Consider the following 22,457-nt stretch of genomic DNA (forward strand, 5'->3'; position numbering starts at 1 on the left):
CCAAGACTCCCAGGGGGCCGCTGTGGCTCTTCTCCCCCTCCCCCCACTACTCATGAAATGGACTCCATAGCATTTTTTTCTTCTCTCTTTTTTTAAAATTTTATTTAAAAAACCTTCGGTGCAATATTAAAAAGCAATACGGCCAGCTGGAGCAACAACGAACAGAAAGAAAAGGGAGGAAGGGTAGGGAAGATCCAGGGACCCTCTTCCCAGCTGCTCCCAGGGGCTGGAGGCCAGGGCCAGACTGGGGAGGGGCCTCGGTGGTGGGGGAGAGAGGAAAGGCCACCCACCAAAATGAACAGGCAGAATAAAACACTGATATAGGAAATATCTGGCTGAACAGAAGAGGATCTAGGGAAGAGGGGAGGCCCCATTTTCTTCCCCCAAAATGTCCTAGACTGGGTTGGGGGGGAGGGTTGGCCTCCTGGGGTGAAAGGAATAGGCCCTGTCCCACCCCATACTCCTTTGTCAGGGAGTACAGGATGTGCTGGGGGAGCCAGAGGCGTGTATGTTGGGGAAAGGTGAGTAGGAATGCCCCCTCACTAGAATCTGTTACGAGGGCTGAGGGTGTTCCCGGTCCAGCTCCCAGACTCTTGGGGGCCTTGGGTGAGACGGAGACTGGAGTGGGTCCGGGCAGGGGTGTGAGGCTGGGCGCTCAGCCTAGAAAGCCGTCGGGGTCATCCTCCTCAAAGTGGCCTTGCTGCAGCACCTTGATATGGTGCTCGTAGATTTTCAGGGCTGGGCCGAGGCGGATGGACAGGCCGGTCAGCACGTCTGTGCGTTGCATGAGCAGCAAAGACTTGCCATCGATTTCCTGGGTGGGACGGAGGAGAAAGGGAGGGAGAGAGAGAGAGAGCAGGGTCAGAATGCACCCCCACTGAGACCCTGGGGCTAAGTTGAGGGGCGGAACCCACCTGCTCTTGGAAAGCTGTCGCCTGCTCTGGGAAGCCAGCCTCGGTGAAGTACTCTACCACATCTGTCACCGTCCACTCCACAGGATCAGCTGGCTTCTCCTTTCGCCCTGAACTGTGTTGAAACAGAGGAAACCGGTGAGCAGTGATGCTCCTGTGGTTCTATCACACACACACCTGGGCAGCACCGCCCCCCCCAGCCCCTCTCTCAAACACTGCAACTTACGGACAGCCAAAGGGGGTCCCATCAGCCCCAGGTAGGGCTGGTTTTCCTGGGGGCAAAGGCACGGGGGATGGGGAGTCAGGCCCAGTGGCAGCAGAGGCTGGGAAATAAAAAACAGATGCCTGTGGTTTTGTCTTGGGGTTCGGTTCCTTCCCACCAGCCACCCTCCCCCACCCAGAGGGGTCCTTACCTGATCCCCCTTCCTTATTCATGGCGGCCATCGAGAACACTTGACGGGTGCCACTGCCTGGTGCTGGCCCGCGTCCTTCATCCTGGCCCTGGTGGGGTCCACAGGGCGTCCACTCCTTGACCCTTTCCTTGGCACTCTGAGGGCCCCGCTCGCCATTAAGCTGGTGGTGTTGGGCACCTGCAGGACGGTCTCCCTCGGGCACCTCGGAGCCCTCAGACACTTCATCTTCATCATCTTCATCTTCGTCATCTTCATCCTCCTCCTCCTTCTCAAGCACTCGCTCTTCTCCACCCCTCTGGTGCAAGAGAGGGAGGCCCGTAAGGGCAGTAGCTGTTCTCGCCCTGGGCCCGACCCGGGGATCCAGGACCAAGCGGACAGCCTCACCACCACCTTTAATACCAACACGGACTAACTTTTACACATCCACTCCGTGCCAGGCTCTGTGTTAATAAAGCTCTCAGTAGCCAAATCTCACTAAACTCGCTCAACAACCCCAAGAGGTCGCTACTGTTATTAAGTCGCGTTTTACAGCGGAGGAAACTGAGGCTGGTGAAGATCAAGTCACTTGCCAAGGTCACCCACCACCCGCCGAGCCCGCACGGAAGAAGCGCAAAGCCCCGGCCGCCCGCGGCCCGCTTCCTCCTGGGACGCTCGCCCCGCCACCAACTTCGCCAGCACCTGCCCACCGCACGGCGCCCCCTTCCGCGGCGCGCTCACCTTGCTCCGCGACGCGCGGGCGCTGGCGGCCGGGGGCGCCCGCCCGGGCCTGTCCCCGCGGGGCAGCGCGAGCGCTCCGAGACGAGTGCGCTCCAGGCGGCCCCGAGCCGCCGCCTCCTCCTCTAGCAAACCCTGCACGCGGCCGCGGGTCAGGCGGCCACCGGCGCCGCCGCTACCCCCGAGGTAGCGCACGACTTCCCGCAGGCTCACGGGCCGAGCCGGGCCGCCGGCCCGCGCCGCGCCCCCCTCCGGCGGCTGCTGTGGCTGCGGCGGCGGCGGCGGCGGCTGCTGCTGTGGCTGTGGCGCCGGCGGCAGCGGCGGCTCCCGGGCGGCGACGGCGGGCGGGGGGGCGCGGCGCGGGCCGGCCGGGGGCGCCACTGCCGGAGGAGCGGCGGGCGCGGGCGGCGGCGCGGCCAGGGGCGCGGCCCGCTGCGCGCGGGGGCCCGGTTGCGCGGGGCCGGGCGAGGGGGGCGCTGTGGCGGCAGCAGCGGCGGCCGCGCGGGGCGCCCGGGCCGGGGCGGCGGCGGCGGCGACGGGCGCGGGCGGTGGCGGCGGGGCGGGCGTGGGCGGCGGCGCGGCGGCGGCAGCGGGGCCCCCGCGGGGGGCGCGCGGCGGGGCCGGCGGGGTGGCTCCGCGCCGGGGCGGCTGGACGCGCGCCGCGTTGCGGTACGAGATGCTCCCCTTGTAGCTGACCCGGAGCACGGCGCGTTGCTGGATCAGTTTCTCTAGCTCGGCGCGCGTGCGCTCCGGCTCCGGGCCGTGCCGCCGCCGCACCATCCGGCAGATGCGCTCCAGGTCCGGCCGCGCCTTGCGCGAGCGCAGCGAGTCGATGGTGTCCAGGATCCACTCTTGGTAGTGCGGGGAAGCGGCGGACGACGAGGCAGCGGCCGCCGTGGTGGCGGCCGCCGCCGTCTCCGGCGGGGGTAGGGCCGGGGGCCCCGCCATGCCTCCCGCCCGGCCCGGCTGCACCGTGCGCGCTGCCTCCCTCCCAGCGCGGCGCCCCCCTCCCCGGCACCCCTCCCTCCGCCGCTGCCCGCCTCCTCCGCCTCCCCCCCCGGGGGGCGCAGCGCCTCGGCGGAGCGGCGGCGGCGCTGCTGTTTCTTTGCAAAAAAAAAAAAACGAGAGAGAGAGGGAGCGAGAGAGAGAGAGAAAAAACAGTGAGAGAGAAAGAAAAGAGAGGAAAAAATATGCACACACTCACTCACTCGCACGCACGCACACACAGACCCGCTTCTGCTGGGCGCGCGCGGGGCCGGGGATGCGAGGAGGGAGGAGGGGAGCGCGGCGCGGCCGGCCCCTCCCCGCCGCCGCCGCCGCCGCACGCGCGCCCTGCGCCCGGGACACTCCGACCCCCCTTCCTTCCCTCCCTCCCTCCTCCCCGCCGCCCGCCTTCCTCCCTCCCACCCCCACGCGCCCGCTTTTAAGGTGGAGCCCGGGCCCCCCGCCCGCCCCCTTTACCCTGCGCTCTCGCTCACTCCGGCTCGCCCCGGCCCCCCCCTTACAACTCCCGCGCGCTTTTTAAGGAGGCGCCGCGGAGTTGGCGCCGGGGCGGGGGCGGGGGAAAGCGGCGGGCGGGGGAGGGGGAGGGGAGCGCCGGGGGGAGGGGAGAGGGGGCGGGCGGGGCGGGCGGGCGGTGCTCGGCCGCCCTCCAGCCATTGGGCGCGGGACCCAGACGTCCCCGGCGCCCAGCCCCCCTCTCCACGCCTCCCCGGCGCGCTCCGCTCTCGGGACCGCACTTACCGGGAACTCGCCGCCCGCGGGCCGGGCCACTGCGCTCGCCCGGCGCCGCAGGGACCTTCGGACCACCGCCGCCTCCGCGCCCCTTGGGCGTGCTTGGCCCTGCGCGGGGAGGGGGGCGCGCACCGTCTCCACCACCCCATACCCCCCCTGCCAGGGCCGCCCCCGCCGCCGCTCGGCTTCCCGGCGCGCCGGCCCCAGCGTCTCCCTAGAGCTCCCGCCCTTTCGGCCTCTCGTTGGACGCAGAGGGGGTGCGCCTCAGAATGTGGGGACCCCTAATCTGGGGTCAGAGGGCAGTTTGGCGCCCCCTTCTTCGGCAGGGCGGAGGGGAGTGGCTGAATTCCAGCTAAACCCAGCTTTACAAGGACTCCAGGCCAGGTGCTGATCAGCTTGGACGCTGGGGTCCGAAATTCTCTTTCCAACCCCCTGGGGGTGCGTGGGTGGGTGACCGAAATCAGGAACACTAGCGACACTTTTTTTTAAACAAAACTTTATTGATAATAGTTTTCAAATACGTTTACAACAGCACACTGTTCAAGAGGAAGTTGCGTCCTTCGCAGCACACAGGTTGAATCACCCCCGCGCCCACCCGGGGCCCCACGCCAGGCCTGAGAGCTCCTCCTGGGATGGGGAGAAATGATGAGAGGGACAAATATGGGGATGAATGGGGTGACTCCCGACTTTTCTATTAAGAGAGAAAAAACCACAAATGGATGGTAGCGGTGGGGGGGAGAACCGGTGATTGACAGCTGACAGCTAAGCAGAGGAGGAGCGCCCAAGATGGGGGGTGGAGGGCGGAGGCTGCTGGGTGAATAAAACTAGCAGCCCCTCGCCAGCAACCCTGGCCTTGAACCCGGGGGAGGGGGCACTTTACCTCCTTTTGCGGTGATTGCCTTCCCAATTGACAGGAGGCTGGACATTAAAATCTAGCAGAGAATAAAATCAAGGAGTTTGGGGAGAGTGTTACTGGGAGGGACAACCCTGGGCTCGGGGCTCCCCTTCTGTCTTTTCAGGGGATGACTCCTCTTTGGCAGGGAGAGGGGCAGCTGCTTTGTCTGGGTCCCGAAGCCCAAGCGTGAAGACAGGTCTGTTGGGGGCACAACAGAGTAGGGGCTTCCTAAAGGGGCTGAGACCCTTCCAGGCTTGGTAGGGGATCCTGGGGGATGGGGTGGGGGGAGGAGGCAGGAGAGATTAGCATCTTGGGGGAGAGGTTGAACCCCAGCTCCTTCCTTTACAGTCAGTCTGCTTCCCAGTTTTTGTTAAAAAAAAAAAAAAAGATTTGAAGAAGAGGGGCATGGGAAAGGGTGGGAGAGGAAGGAGGGAGGGAGGCATTGGTGGAACTTAAATAAGATTGTAAATTGTATTTTTTTAAAAAATTAGAGCAAGTGGCCCACTGAACGTGTCACTAAAATCTCTCCTTCCCTGGCAGGATTATTCTGAAGGCAAGGTTGGCTTTTCATTCATTAGAGAGTGGTGCCTGTCGTGTTTTTGTGTGTGTGTGTTGGGGGGGGGAGAGGGGTGGCTGTAGTTAATTTTGGGCCCCTCTTGCCACACCCTGTCCCTGAAACCAGGGAGACCTGATCTGACCTGAAGAAGGGAAGAACTGAGAAACTCGTTTAAAACAGGCAGAGGTGGGCTGGGGTGGAAGGAAGGCAAAAGCAGTGTGGGGGGGCAGGAGGGCAAAGGGGGTCAGGGGGAGCAGCTGGTGTTTTGCCCAAATACCTGGACTTCCTGCTCCCCCTACCCTGGAGGGTGGGGCTGGGCGGGTTAAATTAGATGCAAGGAACTCTGGGGTCCTCTGGCTGTTCAATCCAACCCTCCCACCCCCCCACCAAAAAAAAAAAAAAGGAAAGAAAGAAAACTCATGGCGGCACAGGCACACCCCTAGAACTCAGAAAACTCCTTGCCACACTTCTCATTGATGGAGACTCTGATCTCTTCCTCCTCATAGTCGTCAAAGTTACTTGTGTCCCCAGGGCCTTTAAACTTTGGTATGAAGGGAGCTTCCACCTGCAGAGGGGTCAAGAACCACTCAGACCTCAGCAGTCAACATAATCATCATTACAACAATAAATGTGAATGGGTTAACATTCATAAGATACCTTACCCTGACCCAGGCCTGAGCTTAGCATTAGAGTGTGGACTCATCTTAAGAATCTTATAGAGACTTCCCTAGTGGTCCAGTGGCTACAACTCTGTGCTCCCAAGGCAAGGGGTCCAGGCTTGATCCCTAGTCAAGGAACTAGAGCCTACATGCTGCAACTAACAGTTCACGTGCTGCAACTTAGACCTGGTGCATGAATAATTTTTTTTAAAAAAGCATTCTATGGCCAACACATTGATGGGCAAATTATTAATACTTTTCAGAGAGAGTAGTCTCCTGCCCAAGGTCACAGAGTGGCCAAATGACTCTGCAATTCTGTTTCTAGACCCCCACTGCTCTAAGTTGCCACATCCAGATGCACCCAGCACCTGAAGGCTATTTTTAGATTCCCCTTCCCTTTTCATCTCTCCATTGTTAATACTCCTCCCCTTCTCCCCAACCCCCCACAACACCTGAGGAAGGAAGAGGGTGCCCTACCTTCCTCTGGTAGATGGCAATCCAGTCAGTTGTGGCAAACCACTTGTGGTTCTTGATATCATTGACCCCATTCTTGAGGTTCCCAAAGCGCTTGGTGAGGTCCACTTGTAGGAGGTTGCGCAGCAGATCCTTCAAGTCAGAGCTGAAGTGGGACGGAAACCGCACCTGGAGAGCAGATAACACAGAAAGACTGGGAAACCCCTGTGGAGCTTGGGGAACCCAGAACACTGCCTTCCTCACCAAACATTCTTATTGGGTGGAGGACCCCAAACTGGATTGTGTGTTGGAATTCCATTTAAAACAGCTTGTTGGGCCCACTGGAGTTTCTGATTCAGGAGATCTGGGCCTGAGAGCTTGTATTTCCAGCCAGTGCCTGGGCTATGCTGCTGCTGCTGGAGAGGGGACCACTTTGAGAATCGCTGCAGCAAGGTAAGAGCAATGATGTTCCCATTTTAATTTTTCTGGCCTCACCATGAGGCTTGTGGGATCTTAGTTCCCCGACCAGGGACTGAACCTGGGTCCTTGGCAGTGAAAGCAGAGACTCCTAACTACTGGACTGCTGGGGGATTCCTGAGGTTCCCATTTTACAGAAGAGGAAACTGAGGCTTGGCAGGGTTAAGCAGCTTGCTCAAGGTCACACTGAGGAGCAGGACGGGTTGGTTCCATATGTGGGGTCTGATGGACTCCGAAACTTGCATCCTTAGGTACTGCTTCTTAAGGCAGCTCTGCTGCGGTTGCGGGACTTCAGAAATATTCATGTTTCTGAGAGAAATAACTGTTTTCCTATTTCTCTCTCTCTGCATAGCTAAGGCTCTTCCATTCTTTAAGGCTCTGTGTAACTCTTCCAGAAACTTCCCCCAAATGCTTTGAGGCCACAGCCTTGTATATAAGTAGTCAGTGGATTTACAGTTGCAAGAACTGACTTCCAGCACCGCTCTGCTTCTTACATGCTGTGTGACCTTGGCCACCACCTTAACCTCTCTGGGCCTGTGCCTGCCTCTCTGGCACGGGGCAGATATCCCAAGGCTGCACGAGGGAGATAATCCCGCTGAGGGTGCGTGGGAACTGTAAAATGCTACAAAGAAGGGAGTCAAGCTCATCTTCTCCTCTCCCCCTCAGAAACTTCTATGACTCTTTTTTCTCCCCACTCTGAGCCATTTTCTTGGCAACCTCTATTCTGCCTTGTGGCAGACCCCTCATCTTTCCCTTTTTTAACGACTCTGCTTTGTAGCTGGTGACTCTCTTAAACCTCCCTGAGAGGCAAGTGGCTTGTTCCCCAGTTCTGAGATGGATGAGACTCAGAGAAGCAAAGATATTGGCTTGAGGTTTCAAAGTTGATGGATGGCAGAGCCGGGACTTAGAACCAGGTCAGTCCACCGAGACTGAGCTGGGAGCCACTTCCACCACTTTCTGAGCCAGATGGAGGGATGGCTGGTCCTCCAGGGGAGGTGGGTGAGCTGAAGGCAGACTTGGGGCAGACTCCTAACCTCTTTCAGGACAATAGTGCTGTGTGATCTTGAACAAGACATGTCCCATCTCTAAGCCACAGCTTCCTCCTCCCTTACGGTGCTGTACGACCCAGGGAGTGCATGGGGCAGTAGGCACTTAATGCACCTCAGCGCTCTAACAGTTCAGCCACCCCTTACCCACATCCTCCAAGTTAGAAAGTCTGCATTTGGGAAAGGAGGTGGGGCTATATGTCCTGAGTGACTCCCTGGAGGGCTCTAGGGTAGTGCCTGGGAACTGAACACACTTGCTTTTCTGCTATCAAACTTATGGAAACTCCTGCTAAGGGGGCCATGTAGAGGTGAGATGAGCCTCATGTCAGGCAGGGCAGGAGTTTGAGCGAAGCCTGGGGTTTTGGAAACCCGTGGGGTTTCGGCACTGAAGGTCCAGAGATGAGTGAGGCTGTGTGAAGTGGTGGCCTCAGTGTGGTGGGTGTGTCTGGCTTCACCACCTGGCCTGACTTCATGAACTTCTAGATTGTTCTTTTGGTTTTTCTTTGGTTGCCCCTTGAGGCATGTGGGACTTAGTTCCCTGACCCAGGGATCAAACCCGAGCCCCCTGCAGTGTGGAGGCAAGCGCGGAGTCCTAACCGCTGGGCCATCAGGGAATTCCCGAGATTATTCTGACAGTGATGAGCAGGATGGGCGGGGAAGGGTCGGTCTCAGGGCTGAGCCCCCTACATCCGGACCTCACCTTCCCAGAGACAATCTTCTCGTAGATCTGGATGGGCTGGTCGGCGAAGAAGGGCGGGTAGCCTGCGGCCATTTCGTAGATGAGGACCCCCAGAGCCCACCAGTCCACAGCTTTGTTGTAGCCCTGGAGGGAGAAGGGTGAGGTGCAGGTGTGGGGAGAAGGGTGAGGAGGGGGTGCAGGCAGAACAGGCCTCCGGGCGATGGGAGGGTTCGGGAAGCGCCTACTTTACTCAGGATGATCTCGGGGGCCAAGTACTCGGGGGTCCCACACAAGGTCCAGGTGCGGCCTTTCACACGCTTGGCGAAACCGAAGTCTGTCACCTGCAGGCACAAGGACGAGTGGTTGGCTGGGAGGGCGGGAGGGTTCAGGCCGGGGCCGCCTGGGGCTGCCCCCTCACCCGGCCCAGTGGGCACCTGAATGTAGCCCTGCTGGTCAATAAGGAGGTTCTCCGGCTTCAGGTCCCGGTAGATGAGATCAAGCGAGTGCAGGTACTCAAAGGTCAGGACAATCTGGGCGGCGTAGAAGCGCGCATGGGGCTCACTGATGGAGATAAGAGAGGAGGGGATGGGTGAGTGGGAGTGGCCACACCTGCAGCACCCACCCGCCCACCCGGAGCAGTCCAGCAGGTGGGCCTATCACGCTGTCTCCAGCCTAGGAGATCATGATGCATCAGCAGATGGAGAAGGGGAATGTCAACACACTCCAGTATTCTTGCCTGGGAAATCCCATGGACAGAGGAGCCTGGCAGCGCTATAGTCCATGGGGTTGCAAAGAGTCGGACACGACTGAAGCGACTAAAGAACAACGAGGTGGATTTGTCAGTTTCTCTTGTGTGAGTACTCTAAGAAGCTAAATAATTAAAAGCCTTATTTTGTGATTAAAAAAAACAAGCACCCACAGAGCAAACTTCTTCATCTACAGCCCCAGACTGGAGACAGCCCATGTGTCCATCAGCAGAGGAATGGAGTCACAGGTTGAGACAGATTCATACAATGGGATCGGACCCACCACCACCACCAGGATGAATGAGGAATACACCCAACAATGTGGCTGGGTCTCAAAATGATTATGTGAAGCAAGAGAAGAAAGGGACAAAAGAATATGAACTGTGTGAGTCCATTTATATCAAGTCCAGACCCAGACCAAACGCACTCATGGTGTTTGAAAGCCAGAAAGGACGTTTGCCTTTGTTGGGCTGGTGATTTCCCAAGAAAGGCATTCGAGGGAATTTTCCAGGATGGTGGCTACACACATGTATGCAGCTGTCAAAACTCATGGGACCGGGTATTGAAAACCTGTGCATTTCATTGTACGTAAAATGCATCACTATATAAGTAAGAAAAATAAAATGAGAGCATAAATTTAAAGGACATAAAATCACCCACTCAAGGGGTGACACCTAAGTCACTGTGTTTTGTTTCATAGTAGTTGAGACATTGTAGATTCAGATTCCTCAGCTCAGGGGGAACAAGAACCCACTGGGACCCCGAGAGACCACTTCCACGGATGATGCCCATGGACAGCCCCAAGGTGGTGGGGTGGGGCGTCGGGCTCACCTGAACCTCCCGATCCGTCGCAGGTGTGAGAACATTTCCCCACCGGGCACGTACTCCATGACCATGTATAAATTTGAGTTGTCCTGTGGGGAGCAGCAAGTGATCAGGGCTCTGCTCCCCAAGCCCCAGGCCCCATCTGCAGACCTAGTTCCCTTACCCGGCAGGTGTTCAGAAAGTGACAACAACCATCTTGGCTCCCAGGTGGAACACGTTCCAAGTGCCAGGCGCTGTGCTCACCAATTACCTGTCTCATTTCCTTCTGCCGGCGAGAAACTAGGGGTAGCTGTCATCCTGCTTACGGGGGCCCAAAGTGAGGGCTGGTTAGGGGTACCTGAGGGAACTGGCTGGCATATATGGGCTGCAGTCAGAACTCCATGGTGGCTCATGTCTGTGACTGTCCTGAGTAAGGCTCTTGGGGCCATGGTTTTATCATCTGTTAACTGGGACCAGGATGGGCTACAGAATTTGTGGGGTCCCCCAAATAAAAGTGTGAGGCCCCTTGTTAAAAAACATGATTATCAATTTCAAGAAGGTGGCAGAAGAGGCTTAAACCAAGTGCAGGGCCCTTGTGACTGCAGGGGTCACAGACCCTGAGTGGCCTTTCCCAGCTCTCACAGTCAAGGCTTAGGATGATGCCCAAAACAGCTCACATAGGGCGCTCATGCTGTGCTTTGAACTGTCATGGCAGCCCCAGATGGGGACTGCCACAATACCCATTTTACAGATGAAGAAACCAAGGCTCAGGGGAGTAAAGTCCCTGGCCAGGGTCACACGGTCAGGAAGTACGGGGCTGGCATTGGAACCCAGGCTGAGTGGCATGGCTTGTGGCAGTGTGTCAGGTTCTTGCTATAAACGGAGTGATGATTTTGAGGGACGTTATCCAGATTGAGGGACTAGCTCCAGGTTATCAGGCTAGAGGCTGGTAGGCCCAGTTGAACTTGGGGCTATCAGAGCCCCAGGCTGATTGGCATGCCCCCGCCCCATCAGTGGACAGCCACTGGTGGTGATTGGCCCGGCCCCAGCTCTGGGAACCCAGAGGCTGCACTGCCTGGCAGCAGCCCCGGTCTGCTGCCACTGGAACCCCACCTTGAAGGAGAACTCGAGTTTGACAAGGAACGGAAAGTTGACCGCCTGCAGGATGCGCTTCTCGTTCAGGGTGTGCTCAATCTGTTTCAGCTTCACCACCTGCAGGAGTGGGAGGGGAGAGTGGAGAAGACTGGGTGTGAGCAAGTCCTTTTCCTCCTGACCACCCAAAAAAAAAGGAGAGGTGCCAGGGCTGGGCCAGGTCCTTCATCTAGAATTGCACGAGTGGGGACTTCCCTGGCAGTCCAGTGGTGAAGAAGCCGCCTGCCAATGCAGGGGACACGGTTCGATCCCTGGTCTGGGACAATGCCACAGGCCATGAGACAACTAAACCCGTGCATCACTAGTGAGCCTATGAGTCCCAACTACTGAAGCTCGCATGCCTGAGAGCCCATGCTCCGCAACAAGAGAAGCCATGGCAATGAGAAGCCCGTACACCACATAGCAACTAGAGAATAGTCCCCACTCGCCGCAACTGGAGAAAGCCTGTGCGCACTGCACAACAAAGACCCAATGCAGTCATAAATAAATAAGCTTGGACCTAAGAAAAAAAAACACACACACTGTTTGAGTGCCTGGGGACTGTCAAGCCCTGGGTCAGGTGCCTGTCCCCATATGGCATGCAGTCATGCAATTCAGGGCAAGAACACACGAGTCACCAGGCCAAAGGGGTCAGAGCCATGGTGGGGGAAGCTGGGGGCCTGTGGATGCCCAGGTAAGGCACCCGGTGAAGTCTGAGGAGTCAGAGAAGGCTTCCTGGAGGAAGGAGCAGCTGAGCTGAAACAGAACATACAGGCAGAAGGGGCACTCAAGGGGTGGGGGGTTTAGAAATACCTTCCCTGCAACGAGAGCACGCCCCTCCCCACAATCCACCTGAACTCAGGGCTAATTCCTCCTCAGCCCTCAGCCATCCCCAGCAGCCGCCTCACACACTGACAGGAGTCCTGAGGAGGATGTACTGGGAACATGCATGTCTGGAAGCCCAGATGCAGAGAAGGGAAGTGTGATGCCCAAGGTCACATGCATCAAGTCAACCTCAGACCAGCTTGTCACACGTACGCAGTCTGGCCCCTCGGTCAGCTCTGAGCCCCACTGCAACAGGGCTTCTTCTGCTTTGTTCACAACTATATCCTCTGGGCCTATACCTGCACTGTCCAGGACAGTCCACACTAGTCACGCCTGGCTGCTGAGTACTTGAAACATGGCTGGCTGACTGACAGATCGAGTTTAAAATGGAAAGTATCTTGGGGCTTCCCTGGTGGCTCAGTGGTAAAGAATATGCCTGCCAATGTAGGAGATGTGGGTTTGATCCCTGATCCAGGAAGATCTCACCTGCCTCGGAGCAACTAAGCTCACGTGCCACAACTACTGAGCCTGTGCTCCGCAACAAGAGAAGCCACTGCGATGAGAAGCCTATGCAAAACTGGAGAGCAGCCCCCGCTTGCGACAGCTAGAGAAAAGCCTGAGCAGCAACGAAGACCCGGCACAGCCGAAAAAAAGATTTTTTAAACAATAAAACTCAAAGTATTTAAAATGAAAATTTAAAAACTGATACTCAGTGCAGTTACTGGGCAACTTTCAAGCCTGTTTGGAACAACTTGGGCTATGTGAATCTGCTTTTTCAAGTTGTCTTTTTCTTTTCTTTCCAGTGAAAATGAACATCCAAATGAAGATGTGTTCTAAGTGTAAAGTACACTCTGGATTTCTAAGACTTAGTATGGAAAAAAAAGAATGTAAAGTATCTCATTAATGATATTTCTACACTGGATACATATGTTGAAATGATAATATTGGAAATATACTGACTTAATTATAACACATTGTTAAAACGAATTCCACTTTTTTTTTTTTTTTTTAAGCTCTTAAAATGAGGGTTCTAGGGAATTCCCTAGTGGTCCAGTGGTTAGGATGCCATGCTCTCATGGCTGAGGGTCCAGGTTTGATCCCTGGTCAGGGAACTAAAATCCCACAAGCCGCTTGGCCAAATAAATAAAAATAAAACAAGGAGTCTAGAAAATATAAAACCATATGTGATATTTCTCCTGGACAGTGCTGCTCTAGAGCATTTTGCCTGGCAAAAATATTTATAGAAAGGAGGTCTGTGTAGACATCACTCCCCTCATGCTGGAAAATGCTTGGCTTCCTCCAGACAGGCTAGGTGTCTGATGCCGCATCCATGCTGGGACTGGCACTGGTGGCTCCCCGGGAGGGGAAGCTTTCTGAAGGCAGCATGGTACCCTTCCTGCCCTCGGGCCTGGCACGTTATGGAGGTGCTTCAGGCGGTGACCACTGCCCGGGCCTGGTAGCCGGGACCCAGGCTGTGCCACAGGGCCGTACTCACCTTCTGTTTGTCGAGGATCTTCATGGCGTAGTGGTTCCCGGTCTCCATGTGCTTCACCAACATCACCCGCCCGAAGGAGCCCGTGCCCAGGGTCTTGATTCGTTCAAACTGATCCAAGTGGGCTGTGTTCTGCAGGCAGAGAGCTCTGGAGGGTCAGGGACCACCCCAACCCCTGCAGCCTGAGCGGCCCAAGTTTGGGGCGTCCCCTCTGCCACCAGCAGAGGGGGCCGTGGGCGCCGGGTGGAGCGAAGCCGGTAAGGACAGGGGGTGGAAAAACAAGATGGCAGAGGGCGCATTCCTCAAGGCTGGTGGCAGGGTCCAGATCCAGCCCTGGCCAGGGGCCCAGGAGCTGCTGGCAGCTGCCTGGGGGCGCAGGGGCCGCCCGTTGGAAGGGGGTGGTGGGGTGGAGGAGCCTGGCAATGTGTGATCAGGTGCCCCCATGAGCACCGACGGGGTGAATGAGGGCAGGTGAGGCGCCTCCACAGGGCCCCCAAATCCTAGCCATGTCACCTGGATGTGGTTGGGGGTGAGGGGGCCGTCAGTCACCCCTCCGGGCGCTCTGTACCCAGGGGGCTTACCTGAGCAGGGTTTTCCCATTTTTTAAGAAAGTCTTCTTTGGCTTTGGCTAAGAACTCTTTCACTGAAAGAGAGAGAAGGCAGTGAGGTGAGGCCCCATGTCGCTGGCGTGGGCCCGGGCTATTCCTGGGGAGATGCTGAGCGGTAGAGAGTGGGGTGCAGTCGCCCTGAGCTAGAGCCTGACCTTCTCCCTGTGCCTTTGGGTGTCCTGGCTGAGTCTGAGGGTAACCTTGGGTAGGTGGGGGCGCCTGATCTGGGCTGGGGTGTGGGTCCCCCTTTATGACAGAGAGCTGGGGTCCAGTCTCAACTCTGTCCACAATGGGGGACAGGGCGACCTGGGGGGTCACTCTTGGTGGGGGTACAGAGAACAGTGCCCGGGCCAGCCCACCCCCACTCGCCCCAGTTCTGACCGACATTCCAGGGCCAGGGACGACGCCAGCCGAGGTATTTATAGCCTCTGGATTTGGCGGCTCCTCTGGTCCCTTCTCTGGGGAGGCCGGCCCGGGTGGAGGCCTCTGGGGCTCGGGTAGCAGGCGCCCTTGGGGGGTTCAGCTGTTGCCTTGGCCCCCAGCTGGCTCCATTCCCGCCTTTGCCAATGGAGGGCCCCTGGCTCCTGAGCCGCTTCAAAGAAAGCCTCGCCTGATGCCTGCCCCCTACAGGCCCCTCAGCAGCCCCAGGTGACCATCATCATCCAGCTAGCACTGAAGATTTCCCTGCGGACCCTGGGCTTGCTACTTTGTGTCCACTCTCTCTTTTGGTTCACTTGCCCCCTCCCACATTCTATCTGTTCTCCCCATTCACCACCGGCCCTGAACTGAAGCCTGAAAACAGGCATTCCCACCAATGTGGAGCAGCAGCCCGGCAAAGTAGGTAGGGCCCAGGACTCTGGGATAAGATCAAGTTCAGCTCCTGGCCTAGTCCCGAAGGAGCTGTGTGACCTTAGGCAACTGACCTCTGGGCCTCAGTTTTCCTCATCTGTAAACTGGGGATAATAATAGTAACGACCCAGTAGGGTAGTTGTGGGGACTGAAGGAGTTAATCTTGGCAAAGGGGGTTTGGATGGTGGCTGGCGCAGGGTGTTAGTGCTATGTAAATGTCAGCTATTAATTTTCCTGGGAAGTATTTTTTATTTTTTAAGTTTTGGGGGTCTCATGGCATGGCAGGCAGAACTTCCCTGATGAAGGATGGGACCTGCGCCCCCTACCTGCAGTGGAAGCATGGAGTCTTCAGGGAGGTTCAAGGACATTTTTAAATAGAGGTATAAAATACAGGTAGAGCACTGAATGCTCAGATCTTGAATGCACGGACTGACGGACTCTTGCGGTATGGACCTGTCCTTGCATGGCCCACCTGGGGCCAGCCGTGCTGCTGTTCAGGGACCCTCTCTGGGTGTCAGCTCTGTGACACACTCAATGTTTTCCACGCTTAATTCCTACACTGATGGCTCAGAGCTGCTATTACTCTCATTGGACAGATGAGAAGACTGGCCTCTGATCACTTTCCAGACAGTCCCTAACACCCATGAGATTAACTGCTTTGCTTCTGACGGGTCACAGGGCACCAGGGTGGCCCACGGATAGAGCTATCCTCAACCCTGATGTCCCTGGGACGGTCGCCACGCTGAGAGGGTCCTGCACACTTGTACTTTTGCTTTGCCTGTCATTTGCCTATCTCACTCATAGGCAGTGCCAGGAATGCCCACAGCCCTCCCCCCATCAATCCTAAGACTCTCCCTCAGTGTTCCAAGAGAAGAGCCTTCTGTGGGGGCCACAAGAGTGGCGGATAGAGGAGAGATAGTGGCTAGGAAAGCCCTATGAAGAATGACCGGGCAGAGAGGGGGCAGTCAGGAATGGTATGCCTGGGTCCTCGGGTGGTATGCCTGGCTGAGCCACCAACTTGTCTGAGAACTCTCTGAGCCTGGGGGCTGCACCACTTGCAAGGGTTTCACTAGCGGAATCTTTCTTGACATATGACACCTTCCTTGGAAACTTCCAAAGGTACACGCTGCATTCTGGATGAAGGGGGGCAGGGGGGTGAAGTACCCTCTTGGGACTCTACCGTCACCCACCCAAGAAGGCAGAGAGGAGTGCATTTGAGAGGAATCCAGGAGAAAAGCAGGTCCTGCTTCTTCTTTTCCTCTCAGTTGTCCCTGAGAAATGCCACACCCTGTTTTTTTCCCAGCGTGGTGGGTCGGCGTCGCTGTCTGTTGGTGCCCCACTAAGGGGCTCCACAAGGACACCGTGACCCTGACACAGACCTGCTCTGGCCTTTCCAGAGTGCAGGGGGGACCAGCCAGTGTGCGCTCTCATCAGCTTGCCAGATTTGGGGGTGAGGGACAGGGTGTGCCAGCGGCAGGAAGAGAGGGCAGATAAAGAGGAATAATGATGGGGGAAAACCCAGCCAGGAGTCCCCATACTCACCTCTGCTTCCTGCCTCTTCCAGCAGAGGGTACAAGGGTGGGGAGTGGAGTGGGACGGGATGAATAGGGGCCCATCTGCCCGTGGCTGGGGAGGCTCAACGTGCGGGTTGGGGCTTAGGTGCCCAGAGGGTATGGCGCAGGTAGCTCAGGAGGCGGACAATCAGATGGCCCCAGAGAAGCAGCTGCAGCCACAGCTGGAAGGTGGTCTCTGAGTCCCCATCCCAGCCTCTGCCCGACCCTGGAGCCATCCCAGGCCACCCTGACTCTCCCAGGAACGTTCCCTTTGCAGGGAAACCAGGAATACAGCAGTCTCCAAGCTGACTTCCTTGGGAGGGCCTGGGGGTGGGGGTGGACGGGGAGGAGGAGGAGCTGGTTGCTAGGGAAGCATTTAAAGGTACCTGCTCCGGGCAGGCCAAGGTTGGTAAAGGCCCTCCTTGGCAGCAGGTGGTGGGAAGAGTCTCCTGAGGGTGTCCCTCCTGGCTGGCCTGCCTGCCCTCAGGGCGGGGTGCTAAAGCTAACTTCCCGTTCCAGGGACTTCACTGCTCCCCACTGCCAGGCCCTGCCTTTCTCAGTGGGTGCTAGACTGCCCAGAGGATGGCATCCAATGTGCCCAGGGCAGTGCCCACTGGGGAGGGGAAGGAGTTAAGGCTCAGGCCCAGGCAGCAGCCGGGGCCTCCCTGGGGGTCAAGGAGGCCCCAGAACTCCATTAATTAGCTGAAAGAGCAGTTGGAGAGAAAGGCGGAGGTGGGGGGGGCAGTGAGAAACACCCTATCTCCTCCCCCAAGTGCTCCTTGAAGCTGGAGCCCTCAAATTTGGCTACTTTGAGAGAGAAATGGGTAACATCTAACTCAGTCCTGCTCCTGTGCAGCGGCGGAGAGGGGCATGGCATCCCGGGATGTCCTTGGCCTCTGTCAAACCTTGCCCTGTGCTTGGCTCCGCTCTCAGCCCTGAAAGTCCAAACCGGAAACGAAACGCTAAACCCAGGGGTGGGGGAGGGGGAGGCAGCTTTGACCATCTTCCTCCTTCTTTCCAGATCCCCAAAAGAAGTGGTGGGTCAGTGGCAGCTACTTATTCCCGGGAGTGCCCGGCAACCTCGGCCCCTGCTGACAACAGGAAGTGGCAGAGAAGGGAAACCTAGCTAGCTGCTGTCTTTGGAGACTGTAGGCCTGGCCTGCTCCTGTTTCCCACAGGAGGGGTACCAGCTTCCACCCTGGTCTGGATTCCATTTGGGTTCACAGGGAAAACAGCCCTCACAAAGCCAGGGCCCCAGCAGGAGGCAGGATCCCAGCCTCAGACCTCCTCCCCCACAAAAAAAATCTCAGGATCCCCTGTTCCCTGAAACCTGCTTGTCCTGGAAAGTCTGCAGCAGGAAGGCCAAGCCCTAGGCTGGGCCATCCCCTAGTCTGAGTTAGACCTCAACACTGGACTGGACCACTGCCTAGTACCACCTGGACTCCATCACTGAGCTGGACCAACCCCCACTCTGAGCTGAACCCCATCACTGAGCTAGTCTACCCCACTGCCTGGGACTGGGTCAGATCCCCACTCTGGGTGGATCATCCACCCCTTCCCACCCCCTTGTCTGAACCAAACAACCTGTCTCCTCTGCTCTTCCCCACTCAGGGTTGTTAGCAAGGGTTTCCAGGGCTAGTCAGGGGTCCACAGTCTTTTCCTCTCCACTTGCTCCCTAAACTCTACTGTAATCCCTCCTTGACTTGAGGGTCAGAGAGTGCCTGGGAGGTTGCTATAGCAACAGGGCTCAGCCTCACCATCGTTGGGGTTGGAAGCCATCACTCAGTCTTCCTCTCAAAGCACCCGGACTACGGTGGCTGGGAAGGCTCATGAGACCGGCGGCACCAGCTTAGCTGCTCGTCACCAGAGCCCTGCCCATAGAGGGAGCCAGGGAGTAGTGGGGTGGTGGCAGGAAGGGAAACCCAACCGGGGGCCAGTGGGTGCAGGGGAGGGGCAGAGAGGACCCTCAAGCTTCTTTAAGCCCAGGTGGATTGAAAGGAAAAACTGTCTTGGCAGGACCCTCTTGGGCACCTGTACAACTGCCAATGCACAGGCAGTGTTTGGCCCTCTCAGGCTTCCGTAGTATGTTACAAGGGCCACAATTCTTCCCATCTATGGACCTCTTGGGGGCAATTCTCACTCAGCGCGTGAATCTTCTGGTCTCTGGGACCTGGGGCAGGGGTTGGGGGAGGTCTGGATGGCTTCCGCTTACCAATCCTGTACCTTCTTCCATGGACCAGCTCTTAGGGGTATCTTTTTGGCCAGGGCAGCCAAGGCTGGAGCCCCAGTTGGCCGCTCGTCCCCAGGGCCTCTTGGGGCCACTGCCCTCTCTCAATTCCTCTACGTGCTCAGAGCCCTGGGCTTGATCTTGTTTTTCCTCTGCCCTCTTAGCATCTTACCCAGGCTACCGCCAGTGGCTCTGGCATCTTTGGGTACAGATTTCCCCCTTCCTTGGTGGCTCAGACGATAAAGAATCTGCCTGCAATGCAGGAGACCTGGATTCGATCCCTGGGTTGGGAAGATCCCCTGGAGAAGGGAATGGCTACCCACTCTGGTATTCTTGCCTGGCGAATCCCATGGACAGAGGAACCTGGCGGGCCACAGTCCATGGGGTGGCAAAGAGTCTGACATGACTGAGTGACTAACACTTTCCCCCACCCCATCCCTGGGCTGGTTCTAAATCCCTGCACTCTTGAGAGGAGGCCAATGCTGTCCTGCCCCAGCATGGAGACAGCAGCACAGGGGACTGCAGGATGCCAAATGGTGCCTACTAAGGTTTGGCACTTTCCTTACTCTAGCTGGGCTGATGTCTGGCAGATGAAATTCAGGTGCCCCCTGAAGGCTGACCTGGCTACTATCCCACCGCCACCCCATCCTAGTTGCGGGAGAGGGCAAATTTTGTCTAACTCCATCCTCTCAGAATTGGATCTTTGAAGCATCCTGTTTCCTTCTCCAAGAGCCCCTGCAAATCTCTGGAAGGAAGTACAGCTTAGGGTGTTTCCCAAAGTGTGACCAGGTCCCACTGGCTGGGAACAAACTGATGTTAAGGATATTTTACCTTTCTAGTTACATTGTATTTTAAGGTGTACCAGAGAGAATATAACTGGTATAGCAATCCCATGATTTCATTTATATTATTTTTCAGGACGGATCAAAATTTACATCTGAACAAAAGTGAGTCAAAATTTTTATTTCAGTTAACAAAATAGAAGTGAATATAGTGAAAAATCAGGGGTGGGGGCAGATTGGAAATGTCTGAGTTGGGAAATTCTGGGGTCCAGGAATTTGGCTGGTAGATGGAAATGGATGTGAATCCTGCTTCTGTGGCATCATCTATGTCAAACTCAGAGAGCTTGTTTGTAAAATTCAGGTAACAGCCTGTTATGAAAAATCACTCGAGCAGATAGATCTATAGAGACCATTTAGCCTGGCACATCCTAGCTGCCCAGTAAATAGTGGCTCTATTTTATCCTGATAGTCCCTTCCTGGGTGTCCAGCCTGTACTCTGAATTAGTGGTTCCTTCCTGAGCTTCTGATCTTTTTCTTGGGCATCCTTTTCCCTGTGTGGCTTTGCCACCCCACCTCTCTCCACTGCATGTGTTTGATACGCCTTGAAAGTTTTCCAGGACTATGTCATCTCCCCAACTTTCAACTGAGTCACTGAAATATACAACTGCCTGCCTCTACCTTCCACCTCCGGGCCGGGCTCACCTGCTGGGGGCCCGGCCCTTCCCCCTCTGTCTAGTCCCCTCCAAGCTCATGCCCAGACCATTTTTGGTCACTACCCACCTGCTCCTCTGTCATCAAGCGCTCAGCTACAGGCACTTGCCTCCCTGTCCCCCGCCCATCGGTGACATGTCAGGCTTCTCCATGGCTGCTCAGCAGCTATAAGTTCTGCTATTTGAATCTGGGTGGAAATAAAGTTCCTAAGCTTCCATGCTTGGGTCTTTCTGGGAGGGAGCATTCAGGGAACTCAGACACTGGGATCTGAGACAAGTAACTGGGAAAGGCATATTTGGATGTGGCCATTCCTTTTCAACTCTATTTCTGGGTAACTGGAAGGGGATCCTAGTTGAGGCCCAACTTTAGGCCTGGAGTAATGACAATTTGAGAGCTGGATGACTTGAGGAAGGAGCTCAAGACCATTTCTGAAGGCATTTCCAGATACAGAATCTCTTTCCCCGGCTGGCTGGAAAAGGCCAATATAATTTGGGGGCTGAGGGTGAACCCTGGGGATGATCAGAATCTGTCTCTTGCTACTCTTCCCAACTGTCATCCCTTGAGTCCTCTTTCTCACCATCCCAGCTCTAGCTGAATGAGCCCTGGTCAACTCAACTCTTAATCCCCCACTTTTCATCCCAAGCCAGGAGCAGGTAAAGAAGCCTGAGGGACTGGGTGAATGATCAAGCCTCAGTTGTGACACAACCATTTATTGAGGGGCCCTCCAAAGAGCCTAGAGCTCACTGCACAGCAGGAGATGGGAAGTGGCTCTCTGCTGAAACCCCTTACCCTCAAAGCCAAGAAAGAGGACGCACGGAATTCCAGCACGATTGGCTCAAACCTGGCTTTGCGAGCACAGAAGCAGTTCTCTGGGTTCACAAACAGTGTGCGACCCCAGCCAGGGACAGACGCTTGCGTGGAGAAGGAAGCACAAGCAGAGAAGCAGTGACGGGATGACAGAGGGGCAGAGGGACCCAGAAAGATCCTGTCCCCCATGCCAAGTGACACAGAAGGGAAAACAATGCAGGAGGTGGCTCTGGGAAACGCTCAAGGGTGGGTTTGGAGGGGGGCTGTGATAAGGTGAAGAGGGGAAGGGCAGGAGAAAGATGGCGGGGGCTGGAGGGGGGAGGGGTGTGGTCACCAAGTGGCCAAGGTCCCTGTGGGGTGGAGGCAGACCCCATAGCACTCCCAGACTGGCAGAAGCCTGGGTCGCGGTTTGGCAGTGGGTCTCATCTGTGGAAGAGGTGAGTGAGGAAGTGGGGGGATTAGAATCTGCGGAGAGGGACCAGGAAAGTAGGGGGTGGGGTGATGATAGGGCCCCATGTGGGGGCCCAGCGGTCATACGTGCCATGGTTGGCAGTGACAGCTGAGGGGGGAGCACAGTCTTTGCAGTGGAGGGGAGGTCTTTGGCAAGGGGGTTCCTACGAGGTCTTCTGCGGGCTCTGGGCCCCAACCTTGGGCAGGCAGGGGTAAGGGGCGCCTGAGGGTAAGCAGAGAGAAATGGTGGGGGGGGGGGCGTGGGGGGAGGGGCCAAGGAGTGATGGACAGGGAGGAGGCTGGCAGCGCGAGGCCGGGATAGGGGTCAGGGCCCGGGCACTCACCGCTCTCTTGCTCGCTGCCCTTCTTGGCGGCGGCGGCGTTGCCCATCGCGGCGGCGGCGGCGGCGGCCGGGGCCGGTCCCGGAGCTGCGGCGCGGCGGGTGCTGGAGGCGGCCCGCGGCCCCAGAGCGCGCTGGGCGGCGGCGGCGGCGGCCCCTCGGGTTGGCTGCGCTGGGTGAGGCGCCGCGACCCCCGCCCAGCCCCTGCTTCCCGCGTCTCTCCGCGCCCGCCCGCCCGGGAACCTCAGCCCAAGTCCGCTGCTGCTGTCCGTGACGCCCCCGCAGCTCGCAGTTCATTGGCCTAGGCCGCCCTGATTGACGGCGCTGCACCGCCATTCATTGGCCCTTCGCGACCCTCCCGCGCTGCCATAGGCTCTCGGCCTCATGACGCGCTCCTTGGACGCTTGGCCACTCGAGCGCTTGCGAGACCCTAATCGGGCGGGCCGACACGTCTGATTGGTGGAGGCTTCCGACAGGGCCCGGGGTCCGCCTAGCGAGGCTGCCAATTGGTGGAGGCGCTCTGTCCGGCAAGCCCCGGCAGAACGTTCAGTGTCAATCCCTGGGTGAGAGGGCGGGGCGGAGGCGCAGTCTGCTG

General features: G+C 57.3%; 3 protein-coding genes and 1 long non-coding RNA gene across 5 annotated transcripts; 1 reads left to right on the plus strand and 3 right to left on the minus strand.

Moving 5' to 3' along the window:
* Positions 1-70: 70 nt before the first annotated feature.
* On the minus strand, positions 71-3,584 carry SAMD1 (sterile alpha motif domain containing 1). Its single transcript, XM_055429527.2, has 6 exons — positions 3,500-3,584; positions 2,042-3,141; positions 1,325-1,619; positions 1,138-1,234; positions 915-1,026; positions 71-814 (listed from the first exon to the last, which is right to left on the minus strand). The coding sequence occupies exons 2-6, from the start codon at positions 2,984-2,986 to the stop codon at positions 656-658; spliced, it is 1,608 nt and encodes a 535-aa protein (XP_055285502.1). The 5' UTR covers positions 2,987-3,141; positions 3,500-3,584; the 3' UTR covers positions 71-655.
* Positions 3,585-5,044: 1,460 nt separating this feature from the next.
* On the minus strand, positions 5,045-22,143 carry PRKACA (protein kinase cAMP-activated catalytic subunit alpha). 2 transcript variants are annotated; one of them, XM_055429528.2, is made up of 10 exons: positions 21,867-22,143; positions 14,117-14,178; positions 13,539-13,667; positions 11,201-11,299; positions 10,115-10,197; positions 8,972-9,098; positions 8,783-8,878; positions 8,559-8,681; positions 6,360-6,524; positions 5,045-5,788 (listed from the first exon to the last, which is right to left on the minus strand). In XM_055429528.2, exons 1-10 carry the CDS (start codon positions 21,910-21,912, stop codon positions 5,663-5,665), a joined length of 1,056 nt encoding a protein of 351 aa, XP_055285503.1. In that variant the 5' UTR covers positions 21,913-22,143; the 3' UTR covers positions 5,045-5,662. The 2 variants fall into 2 exon arrangements, with proteins under 2 accessions (XP_055285503.1, XP_055285504.1); XM_055429529.2 differs by lacking the exon at positions 21,867-22,143 and adding an exon at positions 18,303-19,384.
* LOC148777161 (uncharacterized) lies at positions 6,531-9,837 on the plus strand. The gene is made up of 3 exons (XR_016038111.1): positions 6,531-6,788; positions 9,209-9,390; positions 9,480-9,837. It is a non-coding gene; the product is annotated as an uncharacterized LOC148777161 (long non-coding RNA).
* SMIM46 (small integral membrane protein 46) lies at positions 14,465-18,295 on the minus strand. The gene has a single exon (XM_088839093.1). The coding sequence runs from the start codon at positions 16,779-16,781 to the stop codon at positions 16,629-16,631; it is 153 nt and encodes a 50-aa protein (XP_088695219.1). The 5' UTR covers positions 16,782-18,295; the 3' UTR covers positions 14,465-16,628.
* Positions 22,144-22,457: the final 314 nt, after the last annotated feature.

The sequence above is a fragment of the Moschus berezovskii genome, chromosome 8 (assembly GCF_049115385.1).
Source record: "Moschus berezovskii isolate FMDL1 chromosome 8, NW_MosBer_1.0, whole genome shotgun sequence".
NCBI classification, from domain to species: domain Eukaryota; kingdom Metazoa; phylum Chordata; class Mammalia; order Artiodactyla; family Moschidae; genus Moschus; species Moschus berezovskii.

Excerpts from the sequence above, each read along its gene's own strand:
- PRKACA (XM_055429528.2), bottom strand. The coding sequence starts at position 21,912 with ATGGGCAACGCCGCCGCCGCCAAGAAGGGCAGCGAGCAAGAGAGCG. Across the intron at positions 9,099-10,114 it reads CGACGGATCGGGAGGTTCAG|TGAGCCCCATGCGCGCTTCT; the intron begins GTGAGCCCGACG and ends TATCTCCATCAG. Across the intron at positions 8,879-8,971 it reads ACCAGCAGGGCTACATTCAG|GTGACAGACTTCGGTTTCGC; the intron begins GTGCCCACTGGG and ends TTGTGCCTGCAG.
- SAMD1 (XM_055429527.2), bottom strand. The coding sequence starts at position 2,986 with ATGGCGGGGCCCCCGGCCCTACCCCCGCCGGAGACGGCGGCGGCCGCC. Across the intron at positions 1,027-1,137 it reads GGGACCCCCTTTGGCTGTCC|TTCAGGGCGAAAGGAGAAGC; the intron begins GTAAGTTGCAGT and ends GTTTCAACACAG. Across the intron at positions 815-914 it reads CGACAGCTTTCCAAGAGCAG|GAAATCGATGGCAAGTCTTT; the intron begins GTGGGTTCCGCC and ends CGTCCCACCCAG.
- SMIM46 (XM_088839093.1), bottom strand. The coding sequence starts at position 16,781 with ATGGCTCCAGGGTCGGGCAGAGGCTGGGATGGGGACTCAGAGACCACC.